The sequence below is a fragment of the Mauremys reevesii genome, linkage group 1, assembly GCF_016161935.1.
Source record: "Mauremys reevesii isolate NIE-2019 linkage group 1, ASM1616193v1, whole genome shotgun sequence".
In the NCBI taxonomy this organism is placed as follows: Eukaryota; Metazoa; Chordata; order Testudines; family Geoemydidae; genus Mauremys; species Mauremys reevesii.
In genome coordinates, this window is record NC_052623.1 from 201,333,715 (window position 1) to 201,361,047 (window position 27,333).

The 27,333-nt window shown below is 40.2% G+C and overlaps 1 protein-coding gene across 32 annotated transcripts in view; it reads left to right on the forward strand.

The window, feature by feature from the left end:
• The window catches only part of LOC120403210 (ABI family member 3 binding protein), a 315,866-nt gene that overhangs the window by 158,974 nt on the left and 129,559 nt on the right, over positions 1–27,333 (forward strand). For 31 of the 32 annotated variants that reach the window (XM_039534071.1, XM_039534129.1, XM_039534193.1 and 28 more), the window contains exons 8-13: positions 2,119–2,190; positions 3,565–3,660; positions 4,061–4,138; positions 14,835–14,909; positions 18,255–18,329; positions 26,724–26,804. In XM_039534071.1, the coding sequence (XP_039390005.1) occupies positions 2,119–2,190; positions 3,565–3,660; positions 4,061–4,138; positions 14,835–14,909; positions 18,255–18,329; positions 26,724–26,804 (477 nt within the window). The remainder of the gene's footprint in view (positions 1–2,118; positions 2,191–3,564; positions 3,661–4,060; positions 4,139–14,834; positions 14,910–18,254; positions 18,330–26,723; positions 26,805–27,333) is intronic. The other variant, XM_039534092.1, reaches the window with a different exon arrangement.

Genomic DNA, 27,333 nt, shown 5'->3' on the forward strand with positions numbered 1-27,333 from the left:
GCCATGCCTCACCATCTACTGTGCTGTTTATACCCATACTAGCTGTGCATGCAGTGTCTGTACTCCACATGCCACTGTAAGTGTAGACATACTCTTAGATTGTAAACTCTTTGGGGCTGTCTGTTCTGTGTTTGTACAGTCCCTAGTACACTGGAGTCCTGGTCCATAACTTAGGCTCTTTGGCACGGTGGTAATACAAATAATAAATAATAATGATGGTGCATGATGCACCTTTTTAATGTTCTCCCAAGCATGCAGATGAACCACACCTGCTGACACTCTCATAAGGGTGTGTGTGCAGCATGCATTTTCCTCAGCTGCTGGCCAGTGCAGACAGAGGTTTATGTCCTGAAGCACAAGATCAGTCTTTACTTACACATTTTATCTAGGCTATTTTAACTGCAGATATTTCATGTGTTTTTCTTAGAAGATGCTTGTATGCTGTTATGCCACTTTTAGCTTTTAAAGTAAATAATTTATATTGAAAGTTCTGTATTAATTAATATTTATGATGCACCCAACATGAAACATAAGAAGGGGGATTAAAAAAGGATTAGATGTTTGTATAGTAAAAGCATAATATTCAGTTACAACAGCCAAGATAAAATAGAGATATCAGACCTAGTTCTTCAGGGTATAAACCAATCAATGAATCCAAGGCAAAGAACAACATTTCCCGCATAAACATGGTATGGTATGAATATCTATTGCATGATTTTACACCTTCCTCTGAAGCATCTGATACTGGCTATTGTCAGACAGAATATAGGACTGCAAAGAACATTATTCCAGTGTGGCATTTTTTATTGTGTTCCTATAAATATTTGTTTTCATGCTGAGTTAAAAATATCTATTACCATTGCTAATCAAATACAACAAAAACCAAAACCCTAAATATTAATTTAAATGTTTTATTTAAATTCACTTTGGCTGTGTTTAAACCCCTTTTCCATGAATATTCTAGTGCATGGGGATCCTGCAAGGAACATTTGCGGTAACAATACATTTTAAGCAAATATTGCAGCAAGCAAATTTTGAATTTGTAATTGAGTATTGGAACCAAAAACCGGATTCTTAGAATTATCCTTATCTGGCCATGTGAAAGAAACATACAATGAGACCTGCATTGTCTAATTAAAGAAACTAGAACTTAGAAAATCGAATACTTGCAAGAAACTGCTAGCAAATAGGATACAGATTTAGAACTATTCACAGAAAAAACTGGTAAAAGCAGTGAAATGTCTCAAATTATTAATTATGAATTATTCACTCAGCTCTACCTGTTAAATATACTACCACTCCTAACATTGATTAGGCATGTTCCAGTGTATCTTCAGGGTCACGTGAATGGCAGGGGTGATGGGAGGGGAGTAGGAGCACACAAATAGTAGTGGTCTCTTGCCAGACATATCGTTTAATATTGTAGTGTCTCATTAAATAGCAGACACTGTCTAGGGATTTTTTAAGCTTCCGTAAATCTCATTAGCCCCAAGTTCTGCAATTCCTGATACTGGTCCTGTAATATCTTGAGTATACAGCAGTAGTTTTCAACCTGGGGTCTGGAGCCCCCTGGGGGGATGGGCGCAAGCAGTTTTCAGGAGGTCTGTCAAGGAAGGCCAGTGTTAGACTCACTGGGGCCCAAGGCAGAAAGCCAAAGCCCCATCGTGCAGGGCTGAAGCTGAAGCCTGAGCAACTTAGCTTCACGGCGCCCCTTGTGTCATGGAGCCCCAAGCAATTGCCCTGCTTGCTACCCCCTAATGCTGGCCATGAATTTTTTATAGCATGTTTGGGGGGATGAGGCTCAGAAAGAAAAAGTTTGAGAACCCCTGGTATAAAGCATAATTTTCACAAAGAAAATCAATCTAACATTGATGGCATGAAGAATGACATTGAGTGTATGGGAAAGGTTTGCAGTTAGGGGTGGTTTAGAAAAGAGACATCTTGCAAACCCTTAGATATGTTTGAGATAATGTAAGGAAATATGGAGCTGACATCTCTGAGCTACTGACCTGAATAAACAGGCTTTCAGGATGTTCAGAGTCCTCTTGTGTGTGTTTTTTGTTTCCTGACTTAAAATTTGTAAGTTTCTCTGATAATGCACTGTTGCTGTTTCCACAGTAATTCAAAATGTCACACGTCGGATGCTGCCTAAAACCACGGACAGGCCTTCCGTGGCAGGAGCAATACTAGGTGACTAAGACATTCTTTACTTCTCTGGCCAATAGATAAAGAGCAGTGTAAATCCTTTACATTTCCTGTCCTTTCTAGTTCTTTCTTTCTTGAGACTGGTTCAGATTTTTTTTTATTATATTTTATGATAATGATGGTGAGGGGGAGGATGCACCTGAAGTATAAAAGTGACTATTCCATGGTCAGAATATTTTAAAGGACTTATTGCCACTATTTTATCAAAAACAGTTCTTTCATATTGCAGGGGAAGGGAGAGAAGTGATTTTGCAGAGATAATCTTGAGGTGTTAAGTGAACATATGCTGGGCCCCCTCCAGGTGTGCTCTAGGTCACAGGTTTCCAACTACTGGAACATATACCTGTACTGATACTTCAGCAGGGCTGGCTTTAGGCCAATTCCCCCAATTCCCCAGAATCGGGCCCCGTGCCTGAGAGGGCCCCGCGCCCTAAAAAAGAGCGCCTAACTTAGGCACCTTTTTAATTTTTACTCACCCAGCGGTGCTCCAGGTCTTCGGCGGCACTTTGGCATTGGGTCCTTCACTCGCTCAGGGTCTTTGGAGGCGGGTCCTTCAGTGCCGTGGAAGACCCGGAGCGAAGACCTGGAGTGCTGCCGGGTGAGTCATCCCTGCCGGGGCCCTGTCGAAACTATTCAAATTGGGCCCCGGACTTCCTAAAGCCGGCCCTGCACTTCAGGCTTTGTGAATGGCATACTAAGTTTCCCCACTCCACTGTCTTACTGAGACCTGTACTAAGCCCCAGTGCATCATAACTTCCTTCATTCCCGTCAGTTGTCTGGCCTGATGTAGAGCTTGTGTATCAGGTTAGAGCACACGGGTAGCAGGCACTAGATGGTGCCAACTTACTATAGTAAATGGGTACTCTTGTCTGTAAAGATTGGGAACCACTCTGCTTAAAATATCTGGAGACAAATTTATCCCCAGTGTAATGCCACTAAACTCAGGAATGGTGTATGGAAGAACCTTACACGGCATGAAATTTGTTTAGCCTAACTTTCGTTCTGTGAGCTTTAGTATTTTAACCACACATAAACAAATCCTCATTAATCACAAGACTGCAATGCAATCAAGATGTGTCCAGTTAGAATACATGTATTGCAATGCTGAATATACCATGTCTATATACTCTAACATGTAATTGGTTCCCGTGGCCAATGATACTAGAACAGTGGTAATGTGGGGGTGGGGTCGGGGGGGAGTGAAGGAGCAGCAGCAAATGGGATTAATAATTAGACAGAACAGAGCTAAATTCTTCCCTCTGACAGTCATGCTCAGTTCTCAGTGGCTCAGAAGGTATTGCAGGGCAGATTACAGCTCACCATGTTTTGAATGAATGGCTCACTTACCTTTATGTGTAGTGCACCTTATCATTCCAGGCCTCAATGAAACACCACAACAGAAACTCCCTAAACCTGAGACACTGGGCATAGCTGAAACACCAAAGAAAATATTGGGTAAGTAGACATCTCCTATATTAAGTTAATATGGTTGGTGAGCATCATCAGAAGAGTGTATTTTGGTGTGAGAATGTACATTCAAGCAAAGCCTCTTTTTTTTCTTTTGTTTTGAGCATTTGTTTAGACATGTGGGTAAGTAGGTGTCCAATCTTGCAAGGTTTTGAACACCAGATACTAAGAAAAAATATTTAAAAAACAATGCAGGTTTCAGAGAGCTAGTCACATGCTGTTATTGGGTGTGTGGTGAAAGCAAGTTCAGCAGTTCCCTAAGGTATTTGATTTCGCGCGTTTGTTCATTTTGGATTGTTTTGGCAAACTACAGCGGGGGTAGAAATAAATGTAAACAGGCAGAGCAGATGTATCTCTGGTATTTACAGTCTAACTTCTGCCTTTTTAGTTACAAATGAAACCCAAACATGGCCTGCTGAATCCAAAACACCGAAAGTGCAAGAAATCTCCCCACGGGCCTTCCCAGGTAATTATAGATCTGTTTTAGGTTTTTATAAATGATGTGTTACACCTTGTCCTACGATAGATTAACATAAAAATTAAAATCAGCCTTTATTTCTCTTGAGGGCTGCAGTTGAAATCAGCTGTGATCATGGCAATATCTAAATCAGTTTGGTGGTAGATGAGAACTAGAGTACAGTAACCCCGAAAACAGTCCATAATGTGAAAGTGATCTCCTGAGCAAGCTCCAGGCTGCATCATTTAGTTGATGCTTTGAGAATTGTTCCTACTGATTAAGCAAAGTGATACAGTCTAGTCAAATTTGCCCCACAATTTAGATTTTGTGAAAACAAATTTAACAAAAGTAAAACCAAGTTTCCTGGATTCTTTTTCATAGTACAGGAGGTTTCCCCACACAACATATTTTATATTAAATTTGTCACTTTAAATTGTTTATTACTTGCTATAGAAAATTAAAACTGCTTAAATTCTAAGTCCAAATTTTTCAAACTCAGCTGCTAAAAGTAAGGCATGTTAAAGCACCTTAAAATGTGGCCTGATTTTTGGAGGTGCTGAACACACAGCTCCCACAGACTTCATTGGCAGTTGCAGGTGTCCAGCACTTCTGAAAATCAGTCCATTTTTATTCAGGTGCTTAACTTTTAAGGCACCCAAGTTTGAAAATTTTGGTCCAAATGTCTGTTGGTCTACATGCATGTATTAGAAGTGCAATACCTATTTTATTTCTTTCTGTGTTGTGTAAAAAAAAAAACACCTAACAATAAAAGTTATTAAAAATTTCCCAGAAAAGATTTTTCAACAAAGAAATTATCATTATATTTGTAGCCCAATCACTACAGCACAGAGAACTTAAAAGTGAAAGAAACTCTTCATCGGCAAAGCAGAGAAATATAAACAAGCAACATTAATAGTGGAAACTCATCTGGATTTGAAAAAATCTTTAAGCTCTTATTTTCAAAGGTGCTTTTTAGTAAATTGGTAAAGACATTTAAAACATAATAGTACTCATTGCTGTAAACCAGCACTGAGGACATCTTTACATGTCCATTTCATCTGCCAAATTTCAGCATTCACCAGCCTCCTTTGCACAGAGTGTAACTCCTGACAAGCTCAAATGTGAGAGGCCTTTATCTGGATTGGTGGGGTTTAACAGGGTATTGTCTCTATTATGGACCCCACTTGTAGGGGTTTGAGGGGGGAGGTGCCTGAGAGGTGGGGAAATGCATCATCTGGATGGGCCAGTAGGGCTGAGGTAACCATTGGTTTACCAGGGGGAGAATATATATAAACCCTGTCCCTCCAGCCTGAGCCCCCTCTGAAGGCTGGATTAGCAACTCAGTCTCTCCCACCCCTGGGATTAGTGTAGGACTGAGCGTTTTGGTGTTCTGTGGGCATTACGCTAGTCACCTTTTTGGAAACTGAAAAGGATTTTTCCCCTCACTGCCAGTTTTGGTGGGTTGGGTTTTTTTTGCCTTCTGCACAGTAGGGACCTGGTGGATTGGTGAGGAGATACAGTTCAGTTTACAGTTTAACAGGTGGCAGGTATCCAGTGCATATACTCGTTCCAGAGTGGGTCCAGTTCACTGATAAACCAGAAGTGGAGTTAAGGGAAGGCATGCCCTAAAGAAGCTGGGAGTGATATTGGGGCTCCTAATGTCTGGTACAGTGAGGAGATAACCCGCTTTCCCCAGCTTCCCCAGCTCCCTAACTCTCATATGAAGGGAGGATTCTGGGGTCCCAGTAAAGGGCTGGGGACCAGCTATGAAGTGGAGAAAGGTTGCTGGCTATCCTCCACCAGTTGGAAATGAAGTTGCAGCCTGATTAAATCATGTCTTTCTTCTTACATGTCTAGGACAGTATATATGAACTCATTAGCAGTTTTAGGATTTGTGCTGCTCAAGGGTGACATCAGTTGAGAGCATTTCAGAGCTGATATTTCCATAGAGGATACTGTGTACTACATTAATGCTCTCACCTAGCATCAGCAGTAACCCATTGCTAGAGTGAGTGTAATGGAGGTGGGTGGTAAGGTCAAAGATTAGAATGGAATAATTGCAGCTGTTACTCTATCAGAACTGCAGGTGGTAGCAATGTAGTATTCTACAGATGGATTGATTGATTAAGCTCGCTTCTGAAAGTGTGCCCCTTGTCCCCAGACTGCTGCTGAGCTTAAAGCCTGCAGTGGCTGCTGCTCTAGCTCCCTGTAATAGAATATACAGTAACTCCTCCCTTAACGCTGTAGTTATGTTCCTGAAAAAATGCTACTTTAATCAAAATTATGTTAAGTGAATCCAATTTCCTCGTAAGAATTAATGTAAATGAGGGGGTTAGGTTCCAGGGAAAGTTTTTTTCGACAGACAAAAGACTATATTTTATATATATACACACACATACACACATTATAAGTTTTAAGCAAACAGTTTAATACTGTACACAGCCATGATGATTGTGAAGCTTGGTTGAGGTGGTGGAGTCAGAGGGTGGAAGAGGGAGGGATATTTCCCAGGGAATGCCTTACTGCTAAATGATGAACTAGCACTCGGCTGAGCCCTTGAGTGTTAACACGTTGTTAAGGTAGCCTCACACTCTACAAGGCAGCACGAATGGAGGGAGTGGAGACAGCATGACAGAGAGAGACAGAGAGACACGCCTTTTATGTGAGTGAGAGAGATGGGTGTTGCCCCTTTAAGTACGCTGACCCCACTCTAAGTACATTGCCTTTTTAAGTAGATCAGCAAGTTGAGACAGCAGCTGCTGCCAGCAAGCTCCCTCCATCCTGAGCCCTGTCCTGTCCCCCCCCTGCTCTTGGAGATAGGGTACAGGAATGGGGAGCAGGAGTGGGGGGAAGGGGGTCACCCTGACATTAGCACCCCTCTTGCCCCCCTCCCTCCTGCACAGCAAGCAGGAGGCTCCTGGGAGCAGCTCCAAGGCAGAGGGCAGGAGCACCACACGGCGCTGGGAGAAGAGACAACTGAACTGCTGGTCGGCTGCTGCACAGGGAACTTAGGGGAGCTGATGGGGGGCTACCGGTCCACCCTGGTTCCAAGCCCCCACCAGCTAGTACCAACGGGCTGATCTTCCTGCAAGCAGTGGACAAAGCAGGCAGCTCCCAAACAACATTATAAGGGAGCATTGCGCAACTTTAAACGAGCATGTTCTCTAATTGATCAGCAATGAACCAACATTAACTGGAATGACTTTAAGTGAGGCGTTTACTGTACGCTATGCCGTCTGGTACACTGGACTAGTTGCCACCTTTATGTCTTTCATCTGGAACACAGAACTGTTCTTGAATTTCTATTTTCTGTTTTGGGACAAAGTCCAAAGGGAGAACTGCCAGTGAGCTGATGATGCTCTTGGTAAAAGCATTTGGCCACCTCGGTCTGGAACTGTGTCCGTGCCGCACTGTCTCTCTATGTAGTGCTCCATTTGTGTACTTGGCTGTGAAGGGGTGGTGAAGAGAGAATATGACTGCAATACCCATTGACTCACATAGAATATACACAAAATGAAATTAAAAAATAAGAGCTTGATCTTGAAAAACGCTTATGTGAGTGACATAATCTTACACCAGTGGTCCTGCAAAAGTGAATCGGACCATTTATTTATGTGGGTAAGGGTTAAAGCATTGGATCCTAAATTTTTAACCAATTTGATCCGTGCAGTTGTCTAACTTAGCAAGATGTTCTGCCTACAATTATGGGTGATGAAATATCATTATTACCAAAAATCGCATCCATAATCACCTGATAATTTCTTTTTAAAATAATTCAAAATACATAAGATTAAAATTGTGTTATGTATCTGAAAGTGGCAAAATTAACAAATTCAATCCCATTTGTCAGCATGTATGGCAGATATTCTGTGCATCACAACCACAAAAAAACCCAAAAACCCAACGAACAAAAAAACCTTTAGCATTTGTATGTACACTCCCACAGGATCAAGGCTTGGGCAGGATTGTGTTTCTAGTGTTAAATAATGGGGAATATATTTTCATTTTATTGTGTATGGATTTACGCGCTAAGATCCCACAGCATTACAATAAAACTATACCTCTTTCACACTATCTGGTGTGTTTTTATAACTGAAGAAGGGCCTGATTCTTCTCCCATTAAAGTCAGTTGCAAAACTCCCATTGACTTCATTGGTGCGGACCTGGGCTACAAAAGAGGCAAGACAGAAGCATTGAAATGAATGAGAAGTTTAGAAAAGTAATTGTTTGAAGAAGATTTTGCTTTGTTTTAATTTAGTTAGTGTATAGTCTTGTCACTATTCTGCTTTGTTCATAATATATGTTCTTATTGACGAAGCAGAATATATGGCCAAATCCCGCTTGTCTTGCTGATTGACTTCAAATGTATGGAAGTACTTGCGTGAGTAAGAGGCACAGAATTTGGCCCTTAAATCTCACTGTACTTGTTGTATACCAGAGTACATCAAAGAGGTACCATTTTACAACTGATCAGACTAGCTCAATTTTCATTATTTTTTAGAGTTTCTATTCTTCACTTAAAATTTCTGACCCAGTAAATGACTTGAGAATAGAGCAGACTCATTTATTGAAGTTAAAAATTCAATTTATCTTGTGGGACTTTTAACAAATAATTTCTATAACAGTATGTTGAATATTATGGACAATAAATTCCTGGGACTAGCTACAACTCAAGTCAGTCCAGTATGGAGATTCAAAATTGAGTGGTTCACCAGACTTCTGTTCTCCTGGAGAGTATGTAGGGAACAAAAGAAATTTAGGATGTAGTAATGCAGAAAAAATGTGTAAGGATTGCCAACTGTCTTCTGGATGAAACTATTATCTTTTAGTCTCTAAAAGTGTTTGCAGATTTCTTATTCTACAACCTCCAGGTAAGACTATTGCCAAATTCCAGTCTGAACTGTGACCGAGAAGTCTGCTTTTCAGTTATTCTTTATATTCATCCTAAAGAGCTGGAAGGAAAAGTAGGACACTTCTGCACATAGGCATTAACCATAGCCGTTCAGGGTATGGATACTGAACACTTGATTTTAACTAGAGTTGGATGCATAAAAAATATTCAGTGACTATTCTTTTTAAAATAATTAGTTTTTACTGTTTTGTCCCTTTTTGTACTCACTTTTCACAGATATTTTAGTAAATGAGTTCAATAGCCAGAGTTATTGCAGAAATAACTTTTAAATGCATATTGCAAATATTTAAAGAAAATTTACTTTCTCAAATCTATACGTATTTATTGGATCTGGAGACTTGGTCCTGAGATTTATATGTATCGAATCAGGGAACAGGAAAAAAAAAGTGGCCTTGTGTTTCCCATCAAGACATCTCAGATGTAGAGAACTGAAAACTGGCTGCACTTTTATGAACAACCTAGATTCAGAATTATTCATAGAAATTATTGATAAATAATTTTGAATAATAAATACATTCAGGAACAATTGATCTGTATGAAAAATGACCCAGGAACAGAAAATAAGTGAGAGATTCTCAAATTATTTGTCACAAAATACTTGCCCATTTCTATTTTTAACCAAGTGACAGCAGATTTTTTTTTAACTTTATTTCCTGTTGTTGTCATTCTGAATACTGAAATACTTTAGCAGTCATTTAACTTTGAAATAATCAGTTCAACAGGTAATTTTAAAAAAGTTAAACTTTCCGTGGCATATATTTTGTGCTGACAATTTTGAGAATCATAGGATAAAATCCTTATCGACATCTTTTTTATGTGCTTATCAGATGCACATCTCACTATCTAACAGGCTGATTGATAGATCATTTTCACTTGTGTCCTTTAAAAATTATGAGATCTTCAACAACTTCCTATCACATGAAGATCCCTTCTTACAACAGTGTCATATACCTCCAGTTTTTATAATTCAGTGGGAGGGGTAGGGGTTCCAAAAGTATCACAACTTTGTAGATACTCAGTTTTTTAGTCAGAATACGAAAAGTCATGCATCTTGTGTGCAGCTACTGAGGTTTCAGATGATACGCATCTTTGCTAATTATTATATCATGGTAAATATATTCCACTATTCCTTATTCAACGTTTCCTAGTGACTCAAAGAATAGCTCGCTTGCTTTCTCAAACAACCTCAGCAGCATCCACTTAAATTCCTTTGTCTTTTAAATCAAATCCTATGCATGGCTTTCACGCATGTTGTCTTCCATAAGCAGATAGGCATGCAGCTCATAAATATGCCAATGCTTCATTTCCTCTGTTCATACTTTTTCCTGTTTACATCCAGCAGTTGTGTATACTTATGTACTGTGCAATAGTGCCACTCAAAAAAAAAACAACCATCATTTGCTAACAAATACCACAGAAATTATCAGTTATTTCCTAATTTAAGAATAGAAGGATAATGTGGTATTTCGAATACAATTATATGTTAACTGTTGGCAAATGCTGACTGTATGTTCATTTGCTCCAAATAAAGACGTTGTAAAACTTTTCTATTATTATCATTACATTCTCTATATTTATTTACTAAAATATTTTATGTATTTTTATGTTTTCATGGTTCACCTTGAGGGCTGCTTCCATATTTTTTTCTTTGTGTGGTGATCATTCTTTTCAGATATCTTTCGAGTTCAGAACACTAGCATCACAAAGGGTCAAGTAGTCCCACCTTCTGTTTGTGTCATTGTTTCTGTTCAACAATGTATACTTCTCTGTGTTGCCAACATTATAGTTAAAAAAAAAAAATCCTTTGAAGTGATATGCCAATGTTCCTTGTATGGCATTTCTGTCTAGCACAGTTAATATTCACTTGAATTATTTTGCATTCAAGCAAGAATTTCAGTTCTGAGTCCCTCATGTGCAGCTTTTTAAAAAATACCTAAATATTTGTCTAACTTCTTTTGTGTATTCTCTTGTGAAGCTGAAACTGACCGTGATAAATGCTTACTTTCATCAATGATTAAAAGCTGTTGTGTTATAGGACAAAGTTATAGTGCTCTCTGAAGCACAGTACACCATAGGAAACTAACTTGCTGTATGGGGTAGGTCTAAGTTAAAATGTTAAGTAACCCTTTATATAGTTCCTTGACCATGAAAATTGTGAGTGTCCAAAAAAAAAAAAAAAATAAGTCATAAGCGCACAGTTCAAGAAATCCATCATTTCACCTTCAGTGCTATACGCTCATATTGATGCTTTATATATAGACTATGTATGTTTATGTATGTGTACTAAATATAAAATACTGCCTTTTCCCAACATTGTACAGTGTGCCGTATATTAACTACTGTCATCCATCTTAGAGGTGGTTATATTTATTTTTTACTTTTATGGACTTTTTATTGTGTATTGTTTTACAAACTATGGAAATACGTACAGTGAAGATAATATCCTTGCACCAAACATCTTGTAATCTAAATAGACAATGAACAAATGAAGGGTGAGGGATGGGATATAACAATAAGCAGGATAACTGAGTTGTGTAGCTGAGTATCCATTTTGTTAGCTCCTTGATTTTTGTTTGTATTTTTGGTTCAGATTTTAGTCATCAAAACTAAAAATGCTATTGTACCAGAAGGGTTATGGTTTTTCAGTGTTTTTGACAGCCAGGCATCCCACCATTTTCTCATTTGCATCTCTCTTCCCCTTTGGTCTGAGGGTATGTCTACACTACGAAATTAGGTTGATTTTGTAGAAGTTGATTTTTTAGAATTCGATTTTATACAGTCTATTGTGTATGTCCACACTAAGCGCATTAAGTCAGTGGAGTGCGTCCTCACTACCTTAGCTAAGCATTGACTTACAGAGCAGTGCACTGTGGGTAGCTATCCCACAGTTCCCGCAGTCTCCGCTGCCCATTGGAATTCTGGGTTAAGCTCCCAATGCCTGATGGGACAAAAACTTTGTCGCGGGTGGTTTTGGGTACATGTAGTCAGGCCCCCCTCCCTCCCTCCTTCTGTGAAAGCAACACAGACAATCGTTTTGTGCCTTTATTCCGGGGACCTGTCCGCCAGACCCGCTCAGCTCGCTGCCTGCCTGGATAATAGAGGGCTGACAGTGGGCTGACCCCAGGCAGACAGTGGGCTGAGTGGGGCTGACAGACAGAGCCCCAGGCTGGCAGTGGGCTGAGCTCCGTCTGCCGGCTCCTGCCAGCTGGGGTCCCGCTCAGCTGGCAGACCTGCCCCTTGCTCCCATGGCTTATGAAGCCTGGACAGTAGTAAGGAGCAGTTCAACTTCTGGAATGACAATCCAGAACGAAGGATTGCACTCTATGGGCCACATTAAAATTATTTCAGAGTCCTAGATAGCATTTAGTCCCTATAAAAGGCTTCATGAAAATTTTCCCCCGCCCCTAACAAAAATGTTAATTTATCAGAGCAGCTGAAAGGGTAAGGAACCTGGGACTATAACTTAGAGAGAGCATCCATATTATTTAACTCATAATTGATATAATTCAAAGTAAAATTTCACAGTGCGGTCTGTTCTAAGCAGGGGCGGCTCTAGGGATTTTGCCGCCCCAAGCACGGCAGTCAGGCATGCCTGCGGGAGGTTCACCGAAGCCATGGGAGCAGCGGACCCTCCGCAGGCAAGCCGCTGGAGGCAGCCTGCCTGCCGCCCTCGCAGCGCCGGCAGAGCGCCCCCCGCGGCTTGCCACCCCAAGCACACGCTTGGCGTGCTGGGGCCTGGAGCCGCCCCTGGTTCTAAGACTAAAAATGCAGGAGGGGAGTCAGAAAAAGGAACAGTGACCTGCTTCCGCCCGGTTTCAAACTGGGGACGTTTCTCATGTTAGGGGAATGCGATCACCACTACACTAAGGGGCTTTCATGTGTTAGGTGAACATGATAACCACTACACTACAGGGCTTCTCTTTTTTTGCCACAGACTTTGCCAAATGCACAAGAATGTTTTCTCTAGCTACAGAAGCTACCTAATGCAATGTCTATATCTATGGCCTTCCTGCTCACAAAGCGGTCATGCCCCTGCCCAAGGCTGACACAGCGCAGAGTGCATGTGACACAGCGACCTGGCTCAGGCAGGATCGCTAGTGAGGCCTGATACTTTTGCCATTAAGCAAACACAGCAATTATTTTCTGGCCTCTGCCGCTGAATGCCTCCATGTATTACGCTGTGCGGGAGGACTGCATGAGCTCAGAAAACATGTCATCGCGAGTGCATTTTTTTCATCTTCTAATCTGCGATAACCTCAGGGGCGGAGATGATAGGGGGCACGTAGAAACATTCTGGGGGGACTGCATGGTCACCTGTGCTGCTGAGTTTGCCACACTGGCCAAACAGGAAATTAAATTCAAAGTTCCCAGGACTTTTCCTGTGTACCTGGCTAGTGCATCTGAGTTCAAAGTGCTGTCCAGAGCACTGACAATGGAGCATTCTGGGATAGCTCCTGAAGGCCAATACCATCAAATTGCATCCACACTACCCCAAATTCAACCTGGCAATGTTAATTTCAGCACTAATCCCCTTGTTGGGGAGGAGTACAGAAATCAATTTTAAGAGCCCTTTAAGTTGACAAAAATGGTTTCGTTGTGTGGACAGGTGCAGGGTTAAATCGATATAACACTGCTAAATTTGACCTAAACTCATAGTGTAGACCAGGGCTCAGATGCCATAGAGAGACTGTTCTATGATCTGATGTCTTCCATGCCTCATTTCTCAGTATTTTCCACTTTGGAATTTTTTTCTCTTAACACTACAACCCATATTTCTTAATGCTGTCTTATGTCTCCTCACCCTTTCACATTTTTTGAACAACTAGCACCTTCTTCTCCTTCATAAGTCCAAATTGAACTCCACTTGAAGTCAGTGAGAATCTTTTCATGGACTTCCATGGGAGGTGGATCAAGCCAACAGTTAGCAGAATCTTTGCATTTGCTCTAGGACTTGGGAGAATTAACTTGTGACATCATTCAAAGACATGTATCAATTCTGTAAGTTTACAGAGTGTTTTAGGTGTGGTGTTGTGTCGGGACAATTTATCAAAGTGGATATGCTGTTTGATATGAATAAATCTCTTTAAGGCTCCTTTCCTAATGTTCTTGGTCTAATTACCCAAAAGAACACCTTCAGCATAGTGAGAATAATAATAATACGTTGCTCTTAGATGGCATTTTTCATACAAAGTGAGTGTTTGTGAAGTTTGTAAAGTGCTAACTAAAACTTGCAACATCTTGAGGTGGGTAAATATTTTTATCACTATTTTACAGATAGTATAACTGAGGCACAGAACAGTTTAGCAACTTGCCCATGTTTCACAGTGAGTTATCACAAAAGCTTCTGGACATAAATCTCCCCTGCTCTGACCTCTAAACACACTTCTTTATTGCTCAATGCCTTCTGCCACAAAGAGGAATTCTGCAAAGGGGTTACACAAAAAAACCACAAACAAACTCTGCATCCAGGAATTCATTATGTATGTTTATTTAAAAGAAACTATATTTGCCATTATTTCAAAGATAAATAGGTAGGTTATTTCAGTCTGCAGTAGTCCTCTGCACTTGCATTGTACCTATAATAGAAAATGCATTAAAATATTGGTGCAAAACTTGCTAAAGTGTGTAAAGAGTTTCTTTAGCACCACCACTATAATTCCACATCAGGTTTTACTATCCAGGAATTTAGTGACTAATAAATCCTTTGAATCTTAAACCCATTCTTGCTGCCTTGCATATCATGACATTAAGCAGCCTTATCTCACTCAGTTGTATTAACCTTTTGCTTTGTAGCTACCATTGAATCAGTTCAGGAAAGCATTAAACCTACCATGTCTGCTTCCTCAGAAAAATCAGAGGCATCTCCAGGTAAAACCATCTTTTTCTCCATGTTAATTTTAACCCTTAAGCTTGCTGCTCCCTGAACTCCTTTTATTACAAAAATGGCCTGAGTCTCTGCTACATGCAATAAAAAAACATCAAAGAGCCTGTTTTATTTTATTCTAATTGTGCACAAACCTGAAATGCCTTAGTTAATTATATACGTTATTCAGCTAACTTGACTTCCAGATTCAGGGTACGTCTACACTACGGGATTATTCCAATTTTACAGAAACCGGTTTAGTAAAACAGATTGTATAAAATCGAGTGCACGCGGCCACACTAAGCACATTAAATCGGTGGTGTGAGTCCACGGTCTGAGATTAGCATCGATTTCTGGAGCGTTGCACTGTGGGTAGCTATTCCGTAGCTATCCCATAGTTCCCGCAGCCTCCCCCGCCCCTTGGAATTCTGGGTTGAGATCCCAGTGCCTGAAGGGGCAAAAATCATTGTCGCGGGTGGTTCTGGGTAAATGTAGTCAGTCATTCCTTCCTCCGGGAAAGCAACGGCAGACAATCATTTCGCGCCCTCTTTCCCTGGATTGCCCTGGCAGATGCCATAGCATGGCAACCATGGAGCCTGTTTTGCCTTTTGTCACTGTCACCGTATGTGTACTAGATGCCGCTGACAGAGGCGATTCAGCAGCGCTACACAGCAGCATTCATTTGCTTTTGCATGATAGCAGAGATGGTTATCAGCCGTTCTGTATCATCTACCATGCCATTGTAAATTGGCGCTGAGATGACGGTTACCACTCCTTTTGTGCTGTACCATCTGCTGCTGTCATAGGTGCCCCTGGCTGAGATCAGCCGGGAGCGCAAAAGACAAAAATGGGAATGACTCCCTGAGTCAATCCCTCCTTTATGGTATCTAAAAATAGAATCAGTCCTGCCTAGAATATGGGGCAACTGTACTAGAGATCCAGTGTATCAGAGAACCAGAGAGCACAGCCGCTCCGTGTCAGATCCTGCAGAAATGATGAGCTGTATGCCATTCACAGGGGGTGCCCCTGCAACAACCCCACCTGTTGATTCCCTCCTCCCCCAGCCTTCCTGGGCTACCGTTGCAGTGTCCCCCCCTTTGTGTGATGAAGGAATAAAGAATGCAGGAATAAAATGAGTGGAAGGCAGCCTCCAGCTGCTATGATAGTCCAGACAGGACATTAAGCAGTGTGGGGGAGAGGAGCCCAGCATCCCGCTGCTATGATAGTCCAGGCAGAACAGAATCTTTTCTTTACACATGAAGGGCGGGGGCTGATGGAGCTCAGCCCCCTGTTGCTATGATGAAGATGGTTACCAACCGTTCTGTACCATCTACTGGGAATGATCAGGAGTTTTTTACCCAGGCGCCTCCAGCCGACCTTACCGGAGGCCACCCAGGAGCACTCACGGGCTGATGATGAGAATGGATACCAGTCCTATTGTACTGCACCATCTGCCACAAGGCTGATGATGATGATGGATATCAGCCATATTGTACCATCAGCCACCAAGGAGGGGGGGCGAGGATGCTGCCGTTGACTGCTGCAGCATCGCGTCTATCAGCAGCATTCAGTAAACATAGGGTGACATTTAAAAGAGTCAAGAGAGGATTTTTTTCCCTTTTACTTCTGGGAGTGGGTGAGGGGGGTAAATTGACGAGCTATGTCCTGAACTACCGCGCACAATGTGTTTGACACTACAGGCATTGGGAGCTCAGCCAAGAATGCAAATGCTTTTCGGAGACTGCAGGAACTGTGGGATAGCTTGAGTCCTCAGTCCCCCCTCCCTCCCTCCATGAGCATCCATTTGATTCTTTGGCTTTCCGTTACGTTTGTCACGCAGCAGCGTGCTGAGTCCCTGCTGTGGCCTCTGTCTGTAGATTTTTTAAAAATGCTTTGGAATTTCGTCTTCTGTAACAGAGCTCTGATAGAACAGGTTTGCCTGCCCATACAGCGATCACATCCATACGGTCCATGCTGGAGCTCTTTTTGGATTTTGATTTCGGACTGCATCGCCACCCGTTCTGATCGGAGCTCCACGCTGGGCAAACAGGAAATGATATTCAAAAGTTCGCGGGGCTTTTCCTGTCTACCTGGCCACTGCATCCGAGTTCAGATTGCTGTCCAGAGCGGTCAGTGGTGCACTGTGGGATACCGCCCGGAGGCCAATACTGTCGATTTGCGGCCACACTAACCCTAATCCGATATGGTAATACCGATATTAGCGCTACTCCTCTCGTTAGGGAGGAGTACAGAAACCGGTTTAAAGAGCCCTTTATATCAATATAAAGAGCCTCTTAGTGTGGACGGGTGTGGTGTTAAATCGATTTAAAGCTCCTAAAACCAGTTTAAACGCATAGTGTAGACCAGGCCTCAGATATTATATGAAGAGGCAAAACAGCTGACCCCTTTAAAAAAACAACACCTTGATGAATTCTGAGTGTGTTTTTGTCCTTTTTTTATGATTATTTTGAACCATACGACATACTAACCTTTGAAGTACTACAGAAAAGTACAGTGGTTTGTTTTTAAAAATTGTCTTTCTATCCCTCATCAATGACTTTTTGTCACAAGCTTTCAGAAAGTTAACTTGCTTGATTTGTTTCTCTGTAGGAACCCAGCCCATCTTCCACTTGTCAGTTGCAACACTTCTGCTGACTTCAGTGGAAGTTGAGTTGGATCTTAAAGAAGCAGCATGTGTTGCAATATCTGGTTTTGTGGCATTGGTTTCCATTCCACAGCAGAAAACATCCAAACATTTAGTTTTTATAATGGCCATATAACTATTTGGGCCTCAGGGGTGAAATATAAGAACGTCCTTACTGGGTCAGACAAAAGGTATCTAGCTCAGTATCCTGTCTTCTAACAGTGGCCATTGCCAGGTGCCCCAGAGGGAATGAAAAGAAAAGGTAATCATCAAGTGATCCATCCCCCAGTTTCTGGCAAACAGATGCTAGGAACACCATTCCTGTCCATCCTGGCTAATAGCCATTGATGGACCTATCCTCCATGAACATATCTAGTTGTTTTTTTAACCCTGTCATAGACTTGGCCTTCACAACATCCTCTCTCAAGGAGTTCCACAGGTTGACTGTGTGTTTTGTGAAGAAATACTTCCTTTTGTTTGTTTTAAACCTGCTGCTTATTAATTTCATTTGGTGACCCCTAGTTCTTGGTGTTATGAGAAGAAGTAAATAACACTTCCTTATTTACTTTCTCCATGTCAGTTGAGATGTTACAGCTGTTAAACCAGTGTGGTCAGTTCTGGCTTGCAGCATGCTTAGCGTGTTGTGGACAAAGTGTAAAGTGAATGTGTACTGAAAGAAAAAAAATAACACTCTTATTTCTCATAGCTCACAGTAAAAATGAACTGGAATCCGCAGAACCTAGCATAGCACCTACGACCAAATTACCATTGAAAACACTGGGTAAGTACTATGTTTATGCTACTTTCGTTGTAGAGTGAGGGCTACCAAAGACTGCCTTAATGAAATCTCTCTCTCTTTCACAGATGTGGTATTAAAAAACAGGGCCGCCCAGGAGGGAGGGAGGGAGCAAGTGAGGCAATTTGCCCCAGGCTCCTAGGGGCCCCCATGAGACTATAGTATTCTATAGTATTGCAACTTTTTTTAATGGAAAGGGCCCCTGAAATTGCTTTGCTCTGGGCCCCCTGAATCCTCTGGGCAGCCCTGTTAAAAAAAGCTTTTGCAATAGGCTGCATAATATTATGTGTAATAGGCCTAATAAATATAACTTGAAAATCTAGCAATTTACTTTAATACTTTGTAGTGCCTTTTTAAAAAACAAACAAACTGTAACTTAAATGTTCAAATTGCCTTGAATAATTCACGATTCAATAAAAAGATAAAGTAATATCTCCAAATTATGAAATGCAAATTGCTGCTGTTATGGCAATCTTTTACCCATTGTTCTTCTTAGTCTCTTTATAATATTGCTGCATACATTTATTTATTTCAAGTGAAAATAAAACAATATAAAGACACTTCCTGGAAATCTACAATGTAGTGTAGACATGGAGAATTAATGCTCTTTTCAGCACCAACATGGTTGCCGTTTTACTGAGGGCCCAGCCCTGCTCCGATTGAAATCTGTAGGAGTAAGATTAAATTTTCTGAAGATGCTGATCACCTTGTGCTGGTGGTGATCGACATCTACAGGCCCTTCAAAAGAGAAAAAGAAGAAATTCAGTATTTCACTAATCAGAAGCCTGAACTGCCAGAAATAAACACTTTTTTATTTTTTAGAATGTATGATACATATTAGTGATCACTATGATGAATTCTGATTGGCTAAATTGTTGTTTTAACTTTTGTAAGTGCTGCAAATAAAGATCATCTCTCCAGCTGTCTCATTGCTGACAGTGATACTGAGACAAATTCTAGTTCTTTACCACTGGCCACAAAACAGAAGCACATTACAATGCAAAATGGAGCGTTATTGTGAGTCTGTGCAAGAATAAGAAAAGCCAAGAGAAAAACCAAAAAAGACCAAAGAAGACCAAGAGTGTTTTAAAAAAGGTAATAAATAAATGTTTTTTTTAAACAGCCAAAGGACAAGAAGCCTAAATACAAAGAGTGGGAAAAGAAGATGAAAAAAAAAAAAAAAAAGCAAAGATGCTTTGAAAAAGAAAAAAATGGATAATGCTTGAGTCTCTTCAGGAGAAATGATGAGGATGTTAATGAGGCTCCCTTCTTGAGCTAGAGGTTGTTAGGTAGATTGTGAGAACTGGGAGTTGTGATTGGATTGATCAAAACCAAATAATTACAAAGAATCACCAGACCAAATCATGGAATTAATTCATAACTAGAAAGAGAGTTCTGAAAGAACTCAAATCAAGAACTATCTACCAAAAGTTTTACTATTAACTTTTTAATAACTGGAAAAGTTTGTAACCTGTAAGTTAAAATTGTAAAAAAAAATTTAAAAGGTATCTAAAAACATTAAAGTAAGTCTAAGGGTAAAGGGCAGTCGTAAGTTAGTTAAGTCCAACGCAGATAATAAAAATTAATAAAACAAAGAAAAAAATAAAAAGAAACAAACAAAAACAAAACATAAAACATGTAAGTACAAATATATCAATAAAATTAATAGTCTCTTTGAAGGTCTTACTAGGAATCAACAAAGTCTTAGAAGAGGGAGACAAACAGAGAATTTCAAGAAAGCAGAAAGCCTTAGACAAAGCCTTTCCCAAAAGGCTAAATTAAGCTAAGCTGTCATGGGATAAAAAGGGATAAAAGATCATGGATGGCTGGAAGGGAATAAAGGGAGGAACAAAGGGGAGAAATTAGGGAGGGTAGGAAAAGGTGGTAATTAAGGGAGAAAGGGTCCCTAAGGGTGGTTCCCAAGGGGTCAGTCCTAGGACCAATATTCATAAAATTTATTCATAAAGAAGTAAACAGTGTGCAAAGTGAAAGTTTGCAGATGACACTAAACTAACAGACTACTAAAGAGAAGTTAAAGAGAAAGAAGAGAAAAAAGAAAGAAAAAAAAGATCAAACAAAAACAACAAATAAACAAAAAAAAAAATAAAAAAATGTAATTAAATAAATAAATGTAAAAAAAAAAATAAAAATAATAACAACTATACAAACAACAATGGGCTAGCTGCGAAAAGTTGGGAAAGAAAATGATAGTTAGTTGGGAGTCATAGTTCAGAGTCTGTCACTGGTGTGTTGCAAGCGGTCAAAAAAGCAAACAGGATGTTAAGGAATAAGAAAAAGGGGATGAATAAGACTGAGAATAATATATTGCCCTTATATATCCATGGTACGCCCAAATCATCTCGAATACTACAGATGTGGATCTCTCTCCCTCAAAAAAAAGAAAGATCTAAAGAAAAAAAAAGAAAAAAAAGAAAAAGCAAAAAAAATAGGGGGGGTAGAGAGGGGGAGGAGAGGAGAGAAAAGAGAGAGGGAGAAAAGGAAAAGAGGAAGAAAAAGAGGAAGGGGACATGAGATATATATAAAACATGAGTGATGTTGAGAAAGTGAGAAAAATAAGGAAAATTTTTTTTATTATTATATACAGAGAACAAGGTCACCAAAAAAAAAAAAAAAAAAGCAAAGTTTAAAAAAAAAAAAAAAGTTCTCTTCTTCAGTCACGCACAGTCAAACTTGTGTGGAACCTTGAGGAGAGAGTGAAGGAGGAGCTAGGACTATAACAATGTTTAAAAGGGACTAAAAAAATTGGTGCTAAGTGGCTAAAATAAATAAATATTAGGATGGGTAAGAATGGGTGGTCCCTAGCCTGTGTGTGTCAGGAGGATGATGGATGGCAGCAGGAGAGAGATCATTGATCATTGCCTTAGGTTCCTCCCTCTCAGGGGCTGGGCATTGGCCACTGTCGGTAGACAGATACTGGGCTAGATGGACCTTTGGTCTGACCCGGTACGGCCTTTCTTATGTTCTTATGTTCTTATGTGTTCTAGCTGGAAACAGCTCTGTACAGTGACTACTCCAGAGTTGAAAAAAAGTAGGTGAACCACTGCAATATGCCTTAGTTCTATCTGTGGCAGCTAATAAGGGTATTTTGAAACTAGCCCTCAGTGCTCTACTGTGGGTACCAGCTGTTCAATGAAGTCCTCCAGTTGCTGCTGCTTCGGAGGCCCTTGTGGCTTCTAAGCAGCTGCTCTGCATGAAACCTTCATTTTCTTTTAAATGGACAGTGGCACAGAACACTAGGAACTCTTTAATTTATCAAAAAGAAGTTGGAGAGATGACTTGATTACTGTATATGAGTACTTTTATGGCGAGAAAATACTGGAAATTAAAGCACTCTTTAATCTAGCAAAGAAAGTATTAACAAAAACCAATGGCTAGAAGCCAAAGCCAGACAAATTCAAATTAGAAATAAGGCACACATTGATTATTTCATAGAATCATAGAAATGTAGGGCTGAAAAAGACCTTGAGAGGTTATCAAGTCTAGCTCCCTGCACTGAGGCAGGGCCAAGTAAACCTAGAACCCGTTTGACAACTGTTTGTCCAGCCTGTTCTTAAAACAGGGATTCCACAACCTCTTTTTGAAACCTATTCCAAAGTTTAACTACTTTTTGTAGTTAGAAAGTTTTTCCTACTATTTAACCTAAATCTCCCTTGCTGCAGATTAAGCCCATTACTTCTTGTCCTACCTCCAGTAGACATGGAGAACAATTGATTAGTCATCTTTATAACAGCTCTTTACATATTTGATGACTGAACATGCCCAGTTTTTTTAACCTTTCCTCATAGGTTAGATTTTCTAAACCTTTTATCATTTTTGTACGCTCTCCAATTTGTCTACATCTTTCCTGAAGTATGGCACCCAGAACTGGAAACAATACTCCAGCTGAGGCCTCACCAGTGTTGAGTAGAGCAGTGCTGTTACCTCCCATGTCTTACATATATCACTTCTGTTAATACACTCCTGAATGATACTGGCCTTTTTTGCAACTGCATTACATTGTTAATTCATACTCAGTTTGTCATCCACTGTAACTTACCACTAGCCAGTTATTCCCCATCTTGATTTTTCCTCCTTAAATGAAATATTTTGCACTTATCTTTATTGAATTTCATCTTGTTGATTTCAGACCAATTCTCCAATTTGTCAAGTCATTTTAATTCTAATCCTGTGCTTGTGACCCCTCCCAGCTTGTTGTCATCTGCACATTTCATAAGAATACTGTCTACTCCATTATCCAAGTCATTAATGAAAATATTGACTAGTGCCAGACCCATCACAGGCCCCTGGGTGACCCCACTAGGTATGCCTTCCTAGTGTGACAGAAGACTATTGATAACTACTTGTTGAATATGGTCTTTCAACAGTTGTGCACCCACCTTATAAAAATTGCACTTTGAGTGCATTTCCCTACTTAGTTTATGAGAACGTGATGTGGGACTGTGCCAAAAGCCTCATTGATCAAGATCTATCACATTGACTTCTTCCCCCACTATCCACTAGTCCAGTAACCCTGTCACAGAAGGAAATTAGGTTGGTTTGGCATGATTTGTTCTTGACAAATCCATGGTGGCTATTCTTTATTATCATCTAGGGACTAACAAATTGATTGTTTAATAATTCGTTCCAGTATCCTTTCAGGTATTGAAGATTGGCTGACTGGTCTATAATTCCCCATGTCCACTTTGTTCCCCTTTTTAAAGATAGGTACTATATTTGCTTTACTCCAGTCCCCTAGGACCTCACCCATCCTCCATGAGTTCTCAAAGATAACTTCCAATGATTCCAAGATTGCTTCAGCTAGCTCCTTAAGTACCGTAGGATGGATTTCCTTAGACCCTGCAGACTTGAATACTTCTAACTTGTGTAATTATTCTTTAACCTATTCTTTTCCTATTTTGGCTTGCATTCCTTCTCCCATTGTTAATATTAATTGTGTTGAGCATCTGGTCACCCTCTTACCCTTTTAAGTGAAAATAAGCATTAAACACATCTGCTTTCTTGACATCATCAATTATTAGCTCTCCTTCCCCACTAAGCAGAGGATCTACATTTTCCTTGTTTTTTCTTTTGCTCCTAACGTATTTAAAGAACTTCTTCTTATTGCCTTTTATGTCCCTTTTTTGTTAGATGTAACTCATTATGTGCCTTAGCCTTTCTGATTTTGTGCCAAGGTATTTCCAGTAGAGATAAGGAAGAGTTGTTACCATTGCACAAGGTGCTGGTGAGACTTCATCTGGAATACTGTGTGCAGTTCTGGTCTCCCATGTTTAAGAAAGAAGAACTCAAACTGGAACAAGTGCAGATAAAGGCTACTAGGATGATCAGAGGAATGGAGAACCTGCATTACAAGAGAAGACTTAAGGAGCTTTGCTTGTTTAGCTTTACAAAACGAAGGCTGAGGGGAGATGTGATTGTTCTCTATAACAGAGGGATAAATACCAGGAAGGGGGAGGAGTTATTTAAGTTAAGCGCCAATATTGGCCCAAGAACAAATGGGTGGAAATTGGCCATTAAGAAGTTTAGTCTTGAAATTAAATGAAGGTTTCTAATCATCAGAGGAGTGAAGTTCAGGAACAGCCTTCCAAGGGGAGAAGTGTGGCAAAAAAACCTAACTTGTTTCAAGACTGAACTTGGTAAATTTATGGAGGGGCTTGTATGATGAGGTTGCCTACAATACAATGGCATATATCCTATCCGTGACTGCTATTAGTAAATATCTCCAGTGGCCAGTGATGGGACACTAGATTTGGAGGTCACTGAGTTTCTACAGAGAATTCTTTTCCTGGTGTTTGGCTGCTGGGTCTCACCCACATGCTCAGGGTCTAGCTGGTCACCATATTTGAGGTTGGGAAGGAATTTTCCCCAGGTCAGTTTGGCAGAGACCCTGGGGGAAGAGGATTGCCTTCCTCTGCAGCAGGGGGCCCGGCTCACTTGCTGGTTTGAACTATAGTCAGTGCTGAATTTTCTGTAACTTTACATAAAATCTTTAAATCAAGATTTGAGGACTTCAGTAACTCAGCCAGAGGTTAGGGTTCTGGACCTATTACAGGAGTGGATGGGTCAGGTTCTGTGGCCTGCAATGTGCAAGTCAGACTTAGATGATCATGATGGTCCCTTCTAGCCTGAAAGTCTGAGAGTCTATGATCTAATGGTCCGTTCTGACCTTAAAATCTATGAACTGAAGCTTTAAGAAAAACACCAAATACGATTTGGCAACACTGTTGACTCTCAGCTCGATTCTATCTTGAAATGTCCCTTTGCAGCTCTTGTTGCACAGAGTGTTACGTGGAATGAATCAGAATGAAATAGAAAACTTCTGCCTTTGCTGTGCATCAGTTTTCTGGATGGCATCTATTGCTGGACAAAACAACTGCTAGAATTTGGTCCTTAATAAGTTGGCCCTGCAGTCCTTGCCCACCCAAAAGAGTTATTTAGGTCAACAGGAGTACTGGATGCACGTGGTCGTGCACTAGCCCAATAAAATATGGGTAGAAATTGAGGTTAATTATGGTGAACAAATACTCCATATGCTACAAGTGCTTTACTTTAATTCAGTAGACATAATAGTAATGAATAGCAGCTGACAAGTATAATATAATATTATTACTGGACAGAGGGAGGAGTTGAGGATAACCTAGGTGAATCTTTCCATCATAAGATTTCAGTTTTAGACTAATAAAACAGTTCAGTATGGTTGGGGAAAGTGTTTATATATATATAAACACTTTCCCCAACCATACTGAACTGTTTTATTGATATATATATATCAATCTCACTGTGGTATTATAAATTTTGTTTATAGCAGCTTAAGTATTGAATTTGGCAAACTTTTGCAGAGACACATCATGAGCTCCAGATCTCAATTTTACTATTTGGGGGGTTTTATTTTCCTAAAACTTCCACAAAAGAAATCCAAAATCGTATCCATGTAGGATTTCACTTCTCAAATCAAAGTTACAAGTTTTAATTATGGTGGAGCAGTGCTACTGCAGAAGTTTTTCTAATCCTATAGCATAGATTGTTGGCTGCTTCACAAAAAAAAATCTTACAAGGATTGCTTTTAAGCTTACAATCTTACAAGAAGTAAGCAGTCGTGGGATAAGTGGGAAGGTCCTCTTGTGGATCAGTATATGGTTAAAAAATAGGAAACAAGGGGTAGGAGTAAATGGTTAGTTTTCAGAATGGAGAAAGGTAAATAGTGATGTTCCCCCAGAGGTGTGTACTGGGACCAGTACTGTTCAACATAGTCATAAGTGATCTGGAAAAGGGGTAAACAGTGAGATGGCAAAATTTTCAGATGATGCTCTGAATTATTCAAGATAGTTAAGTTCAAAGCACACCGTGAAGAGTTACAAAAGGACCTCACAAAACTGGGTGATTGGACAACAAAAAGGCAAATGAAATTCAATGTTGATATATGTAAAGTAATACACACTGGCAAACATAATCCCAACTATACATACAAAATGATGGGGTCTAAATTAGTTGTTGCCACTCAAGAAAGAGATCTTGGAGTTATTGTGGATAGTTCTCTGAAAACATCTGCTCAATGTGCAGTGACAGTCAAAAAAGCTAACAGAATGTCAGGAACCATTAGGAAAGGGATAGTAACAAGACAGAAAATATCATAATGCTGCTGTATAAATCCATGATACACCTACATCTTGAATACTGTGTGCTGATCTGGACACCCTATTGCAAAAAAGATATATTGGAATTGGAAAAGGTACAGAGAAGGGCAATTAAAACTACTAGGGATATGGAGCAGCTTCCATATGAGGAGAGATTAAAAAGACTTCTAAAGTCTTGGGACTTTTCAGCTTGAAAAAGAGATGACTGGGGGTGGGGGGAAGATATGATAGAGGTCAATAAAATCTTGACTGGTATGAAGAAAATGAATAAGGAAACTTTATTTACTCCTTCACATAACACAAGAAGTAGGGGTCACCCAATGAAATTAATAGGCAGCAGGTTTAAAACAAACAAAACAAGTTCTTCTTCACACAACACACGGTCAACATGTGGAACTCTTTGCCAGAGGATGTTGTGAAGGCCAAGACTATAACAGGGTTCAAAAAAGAGCTAGATAAGTTCATGGAGGATAGGTCCATCAATGGCTACTAGCCAGGATGGGCAGGGATGCAACACCCTGCACTGAGTGTCCCTAGCCTGTGCTTGCCAGGATCTGGGAGTAGACAAAAGGGGTTGGATCACTAGATGATTGCCTGTTTTGTTCATTCCCTCTGAAGCACCTGGCATTGGAAGACAGGAAATTAGGCTAGATGGATCATTGGTCTGACCCAATATGGCAGCTGTTATGTTCTTGATTCAAAATTAAGTCTAGATTCTTTTTTCCAGCTCACAGTGAAACTGACAGTGGACTTGAAGAAACAAAATCAATTCCTAAACCTGACCCGGCAAAAACTCAAAACATACTGGGTAACTAATTTAACAACTACTTAGCTTCTATGTATAGTGTTTGCTTCTTTTTTCCACTCCAGAATTCTCCTACCTTTTACTACAACACTTTAGAAGCGAGCTGTTCCAAAGAAAATCTTAATTAAATTTTACTGGGTTACTTTACATTTATAGCTACTAATGTATATATCTCAGATAAAATGTAGTACAGAAGGCTGTCTAGGCCTAGCTGTGCTATGGCTGGTGGTGTGAGATGATAGTCTCTGGTAAAGTTTTCTTGATAGGCATAACAGGTATTCTCGTATTCAAAGTAATATTCTGTCCTGCCCTTTACTGAATTCTGGGTTGTCTGCATGTCTCTTGATGTCTGTAACCAGGTGTAGCACTAGTAATATTGCTGTAGAGATACAAGAGAAACATCCAGCTCCTTGGTTTTCTCTCAAGATCCTTCTTCAAGGAAATCCTCCTTGGTAATACATTACTTACAACATGGAAACAGATTTTCACTGTAAACCACAGGTACTGTAACATTATTATGCACAGTGGGTGC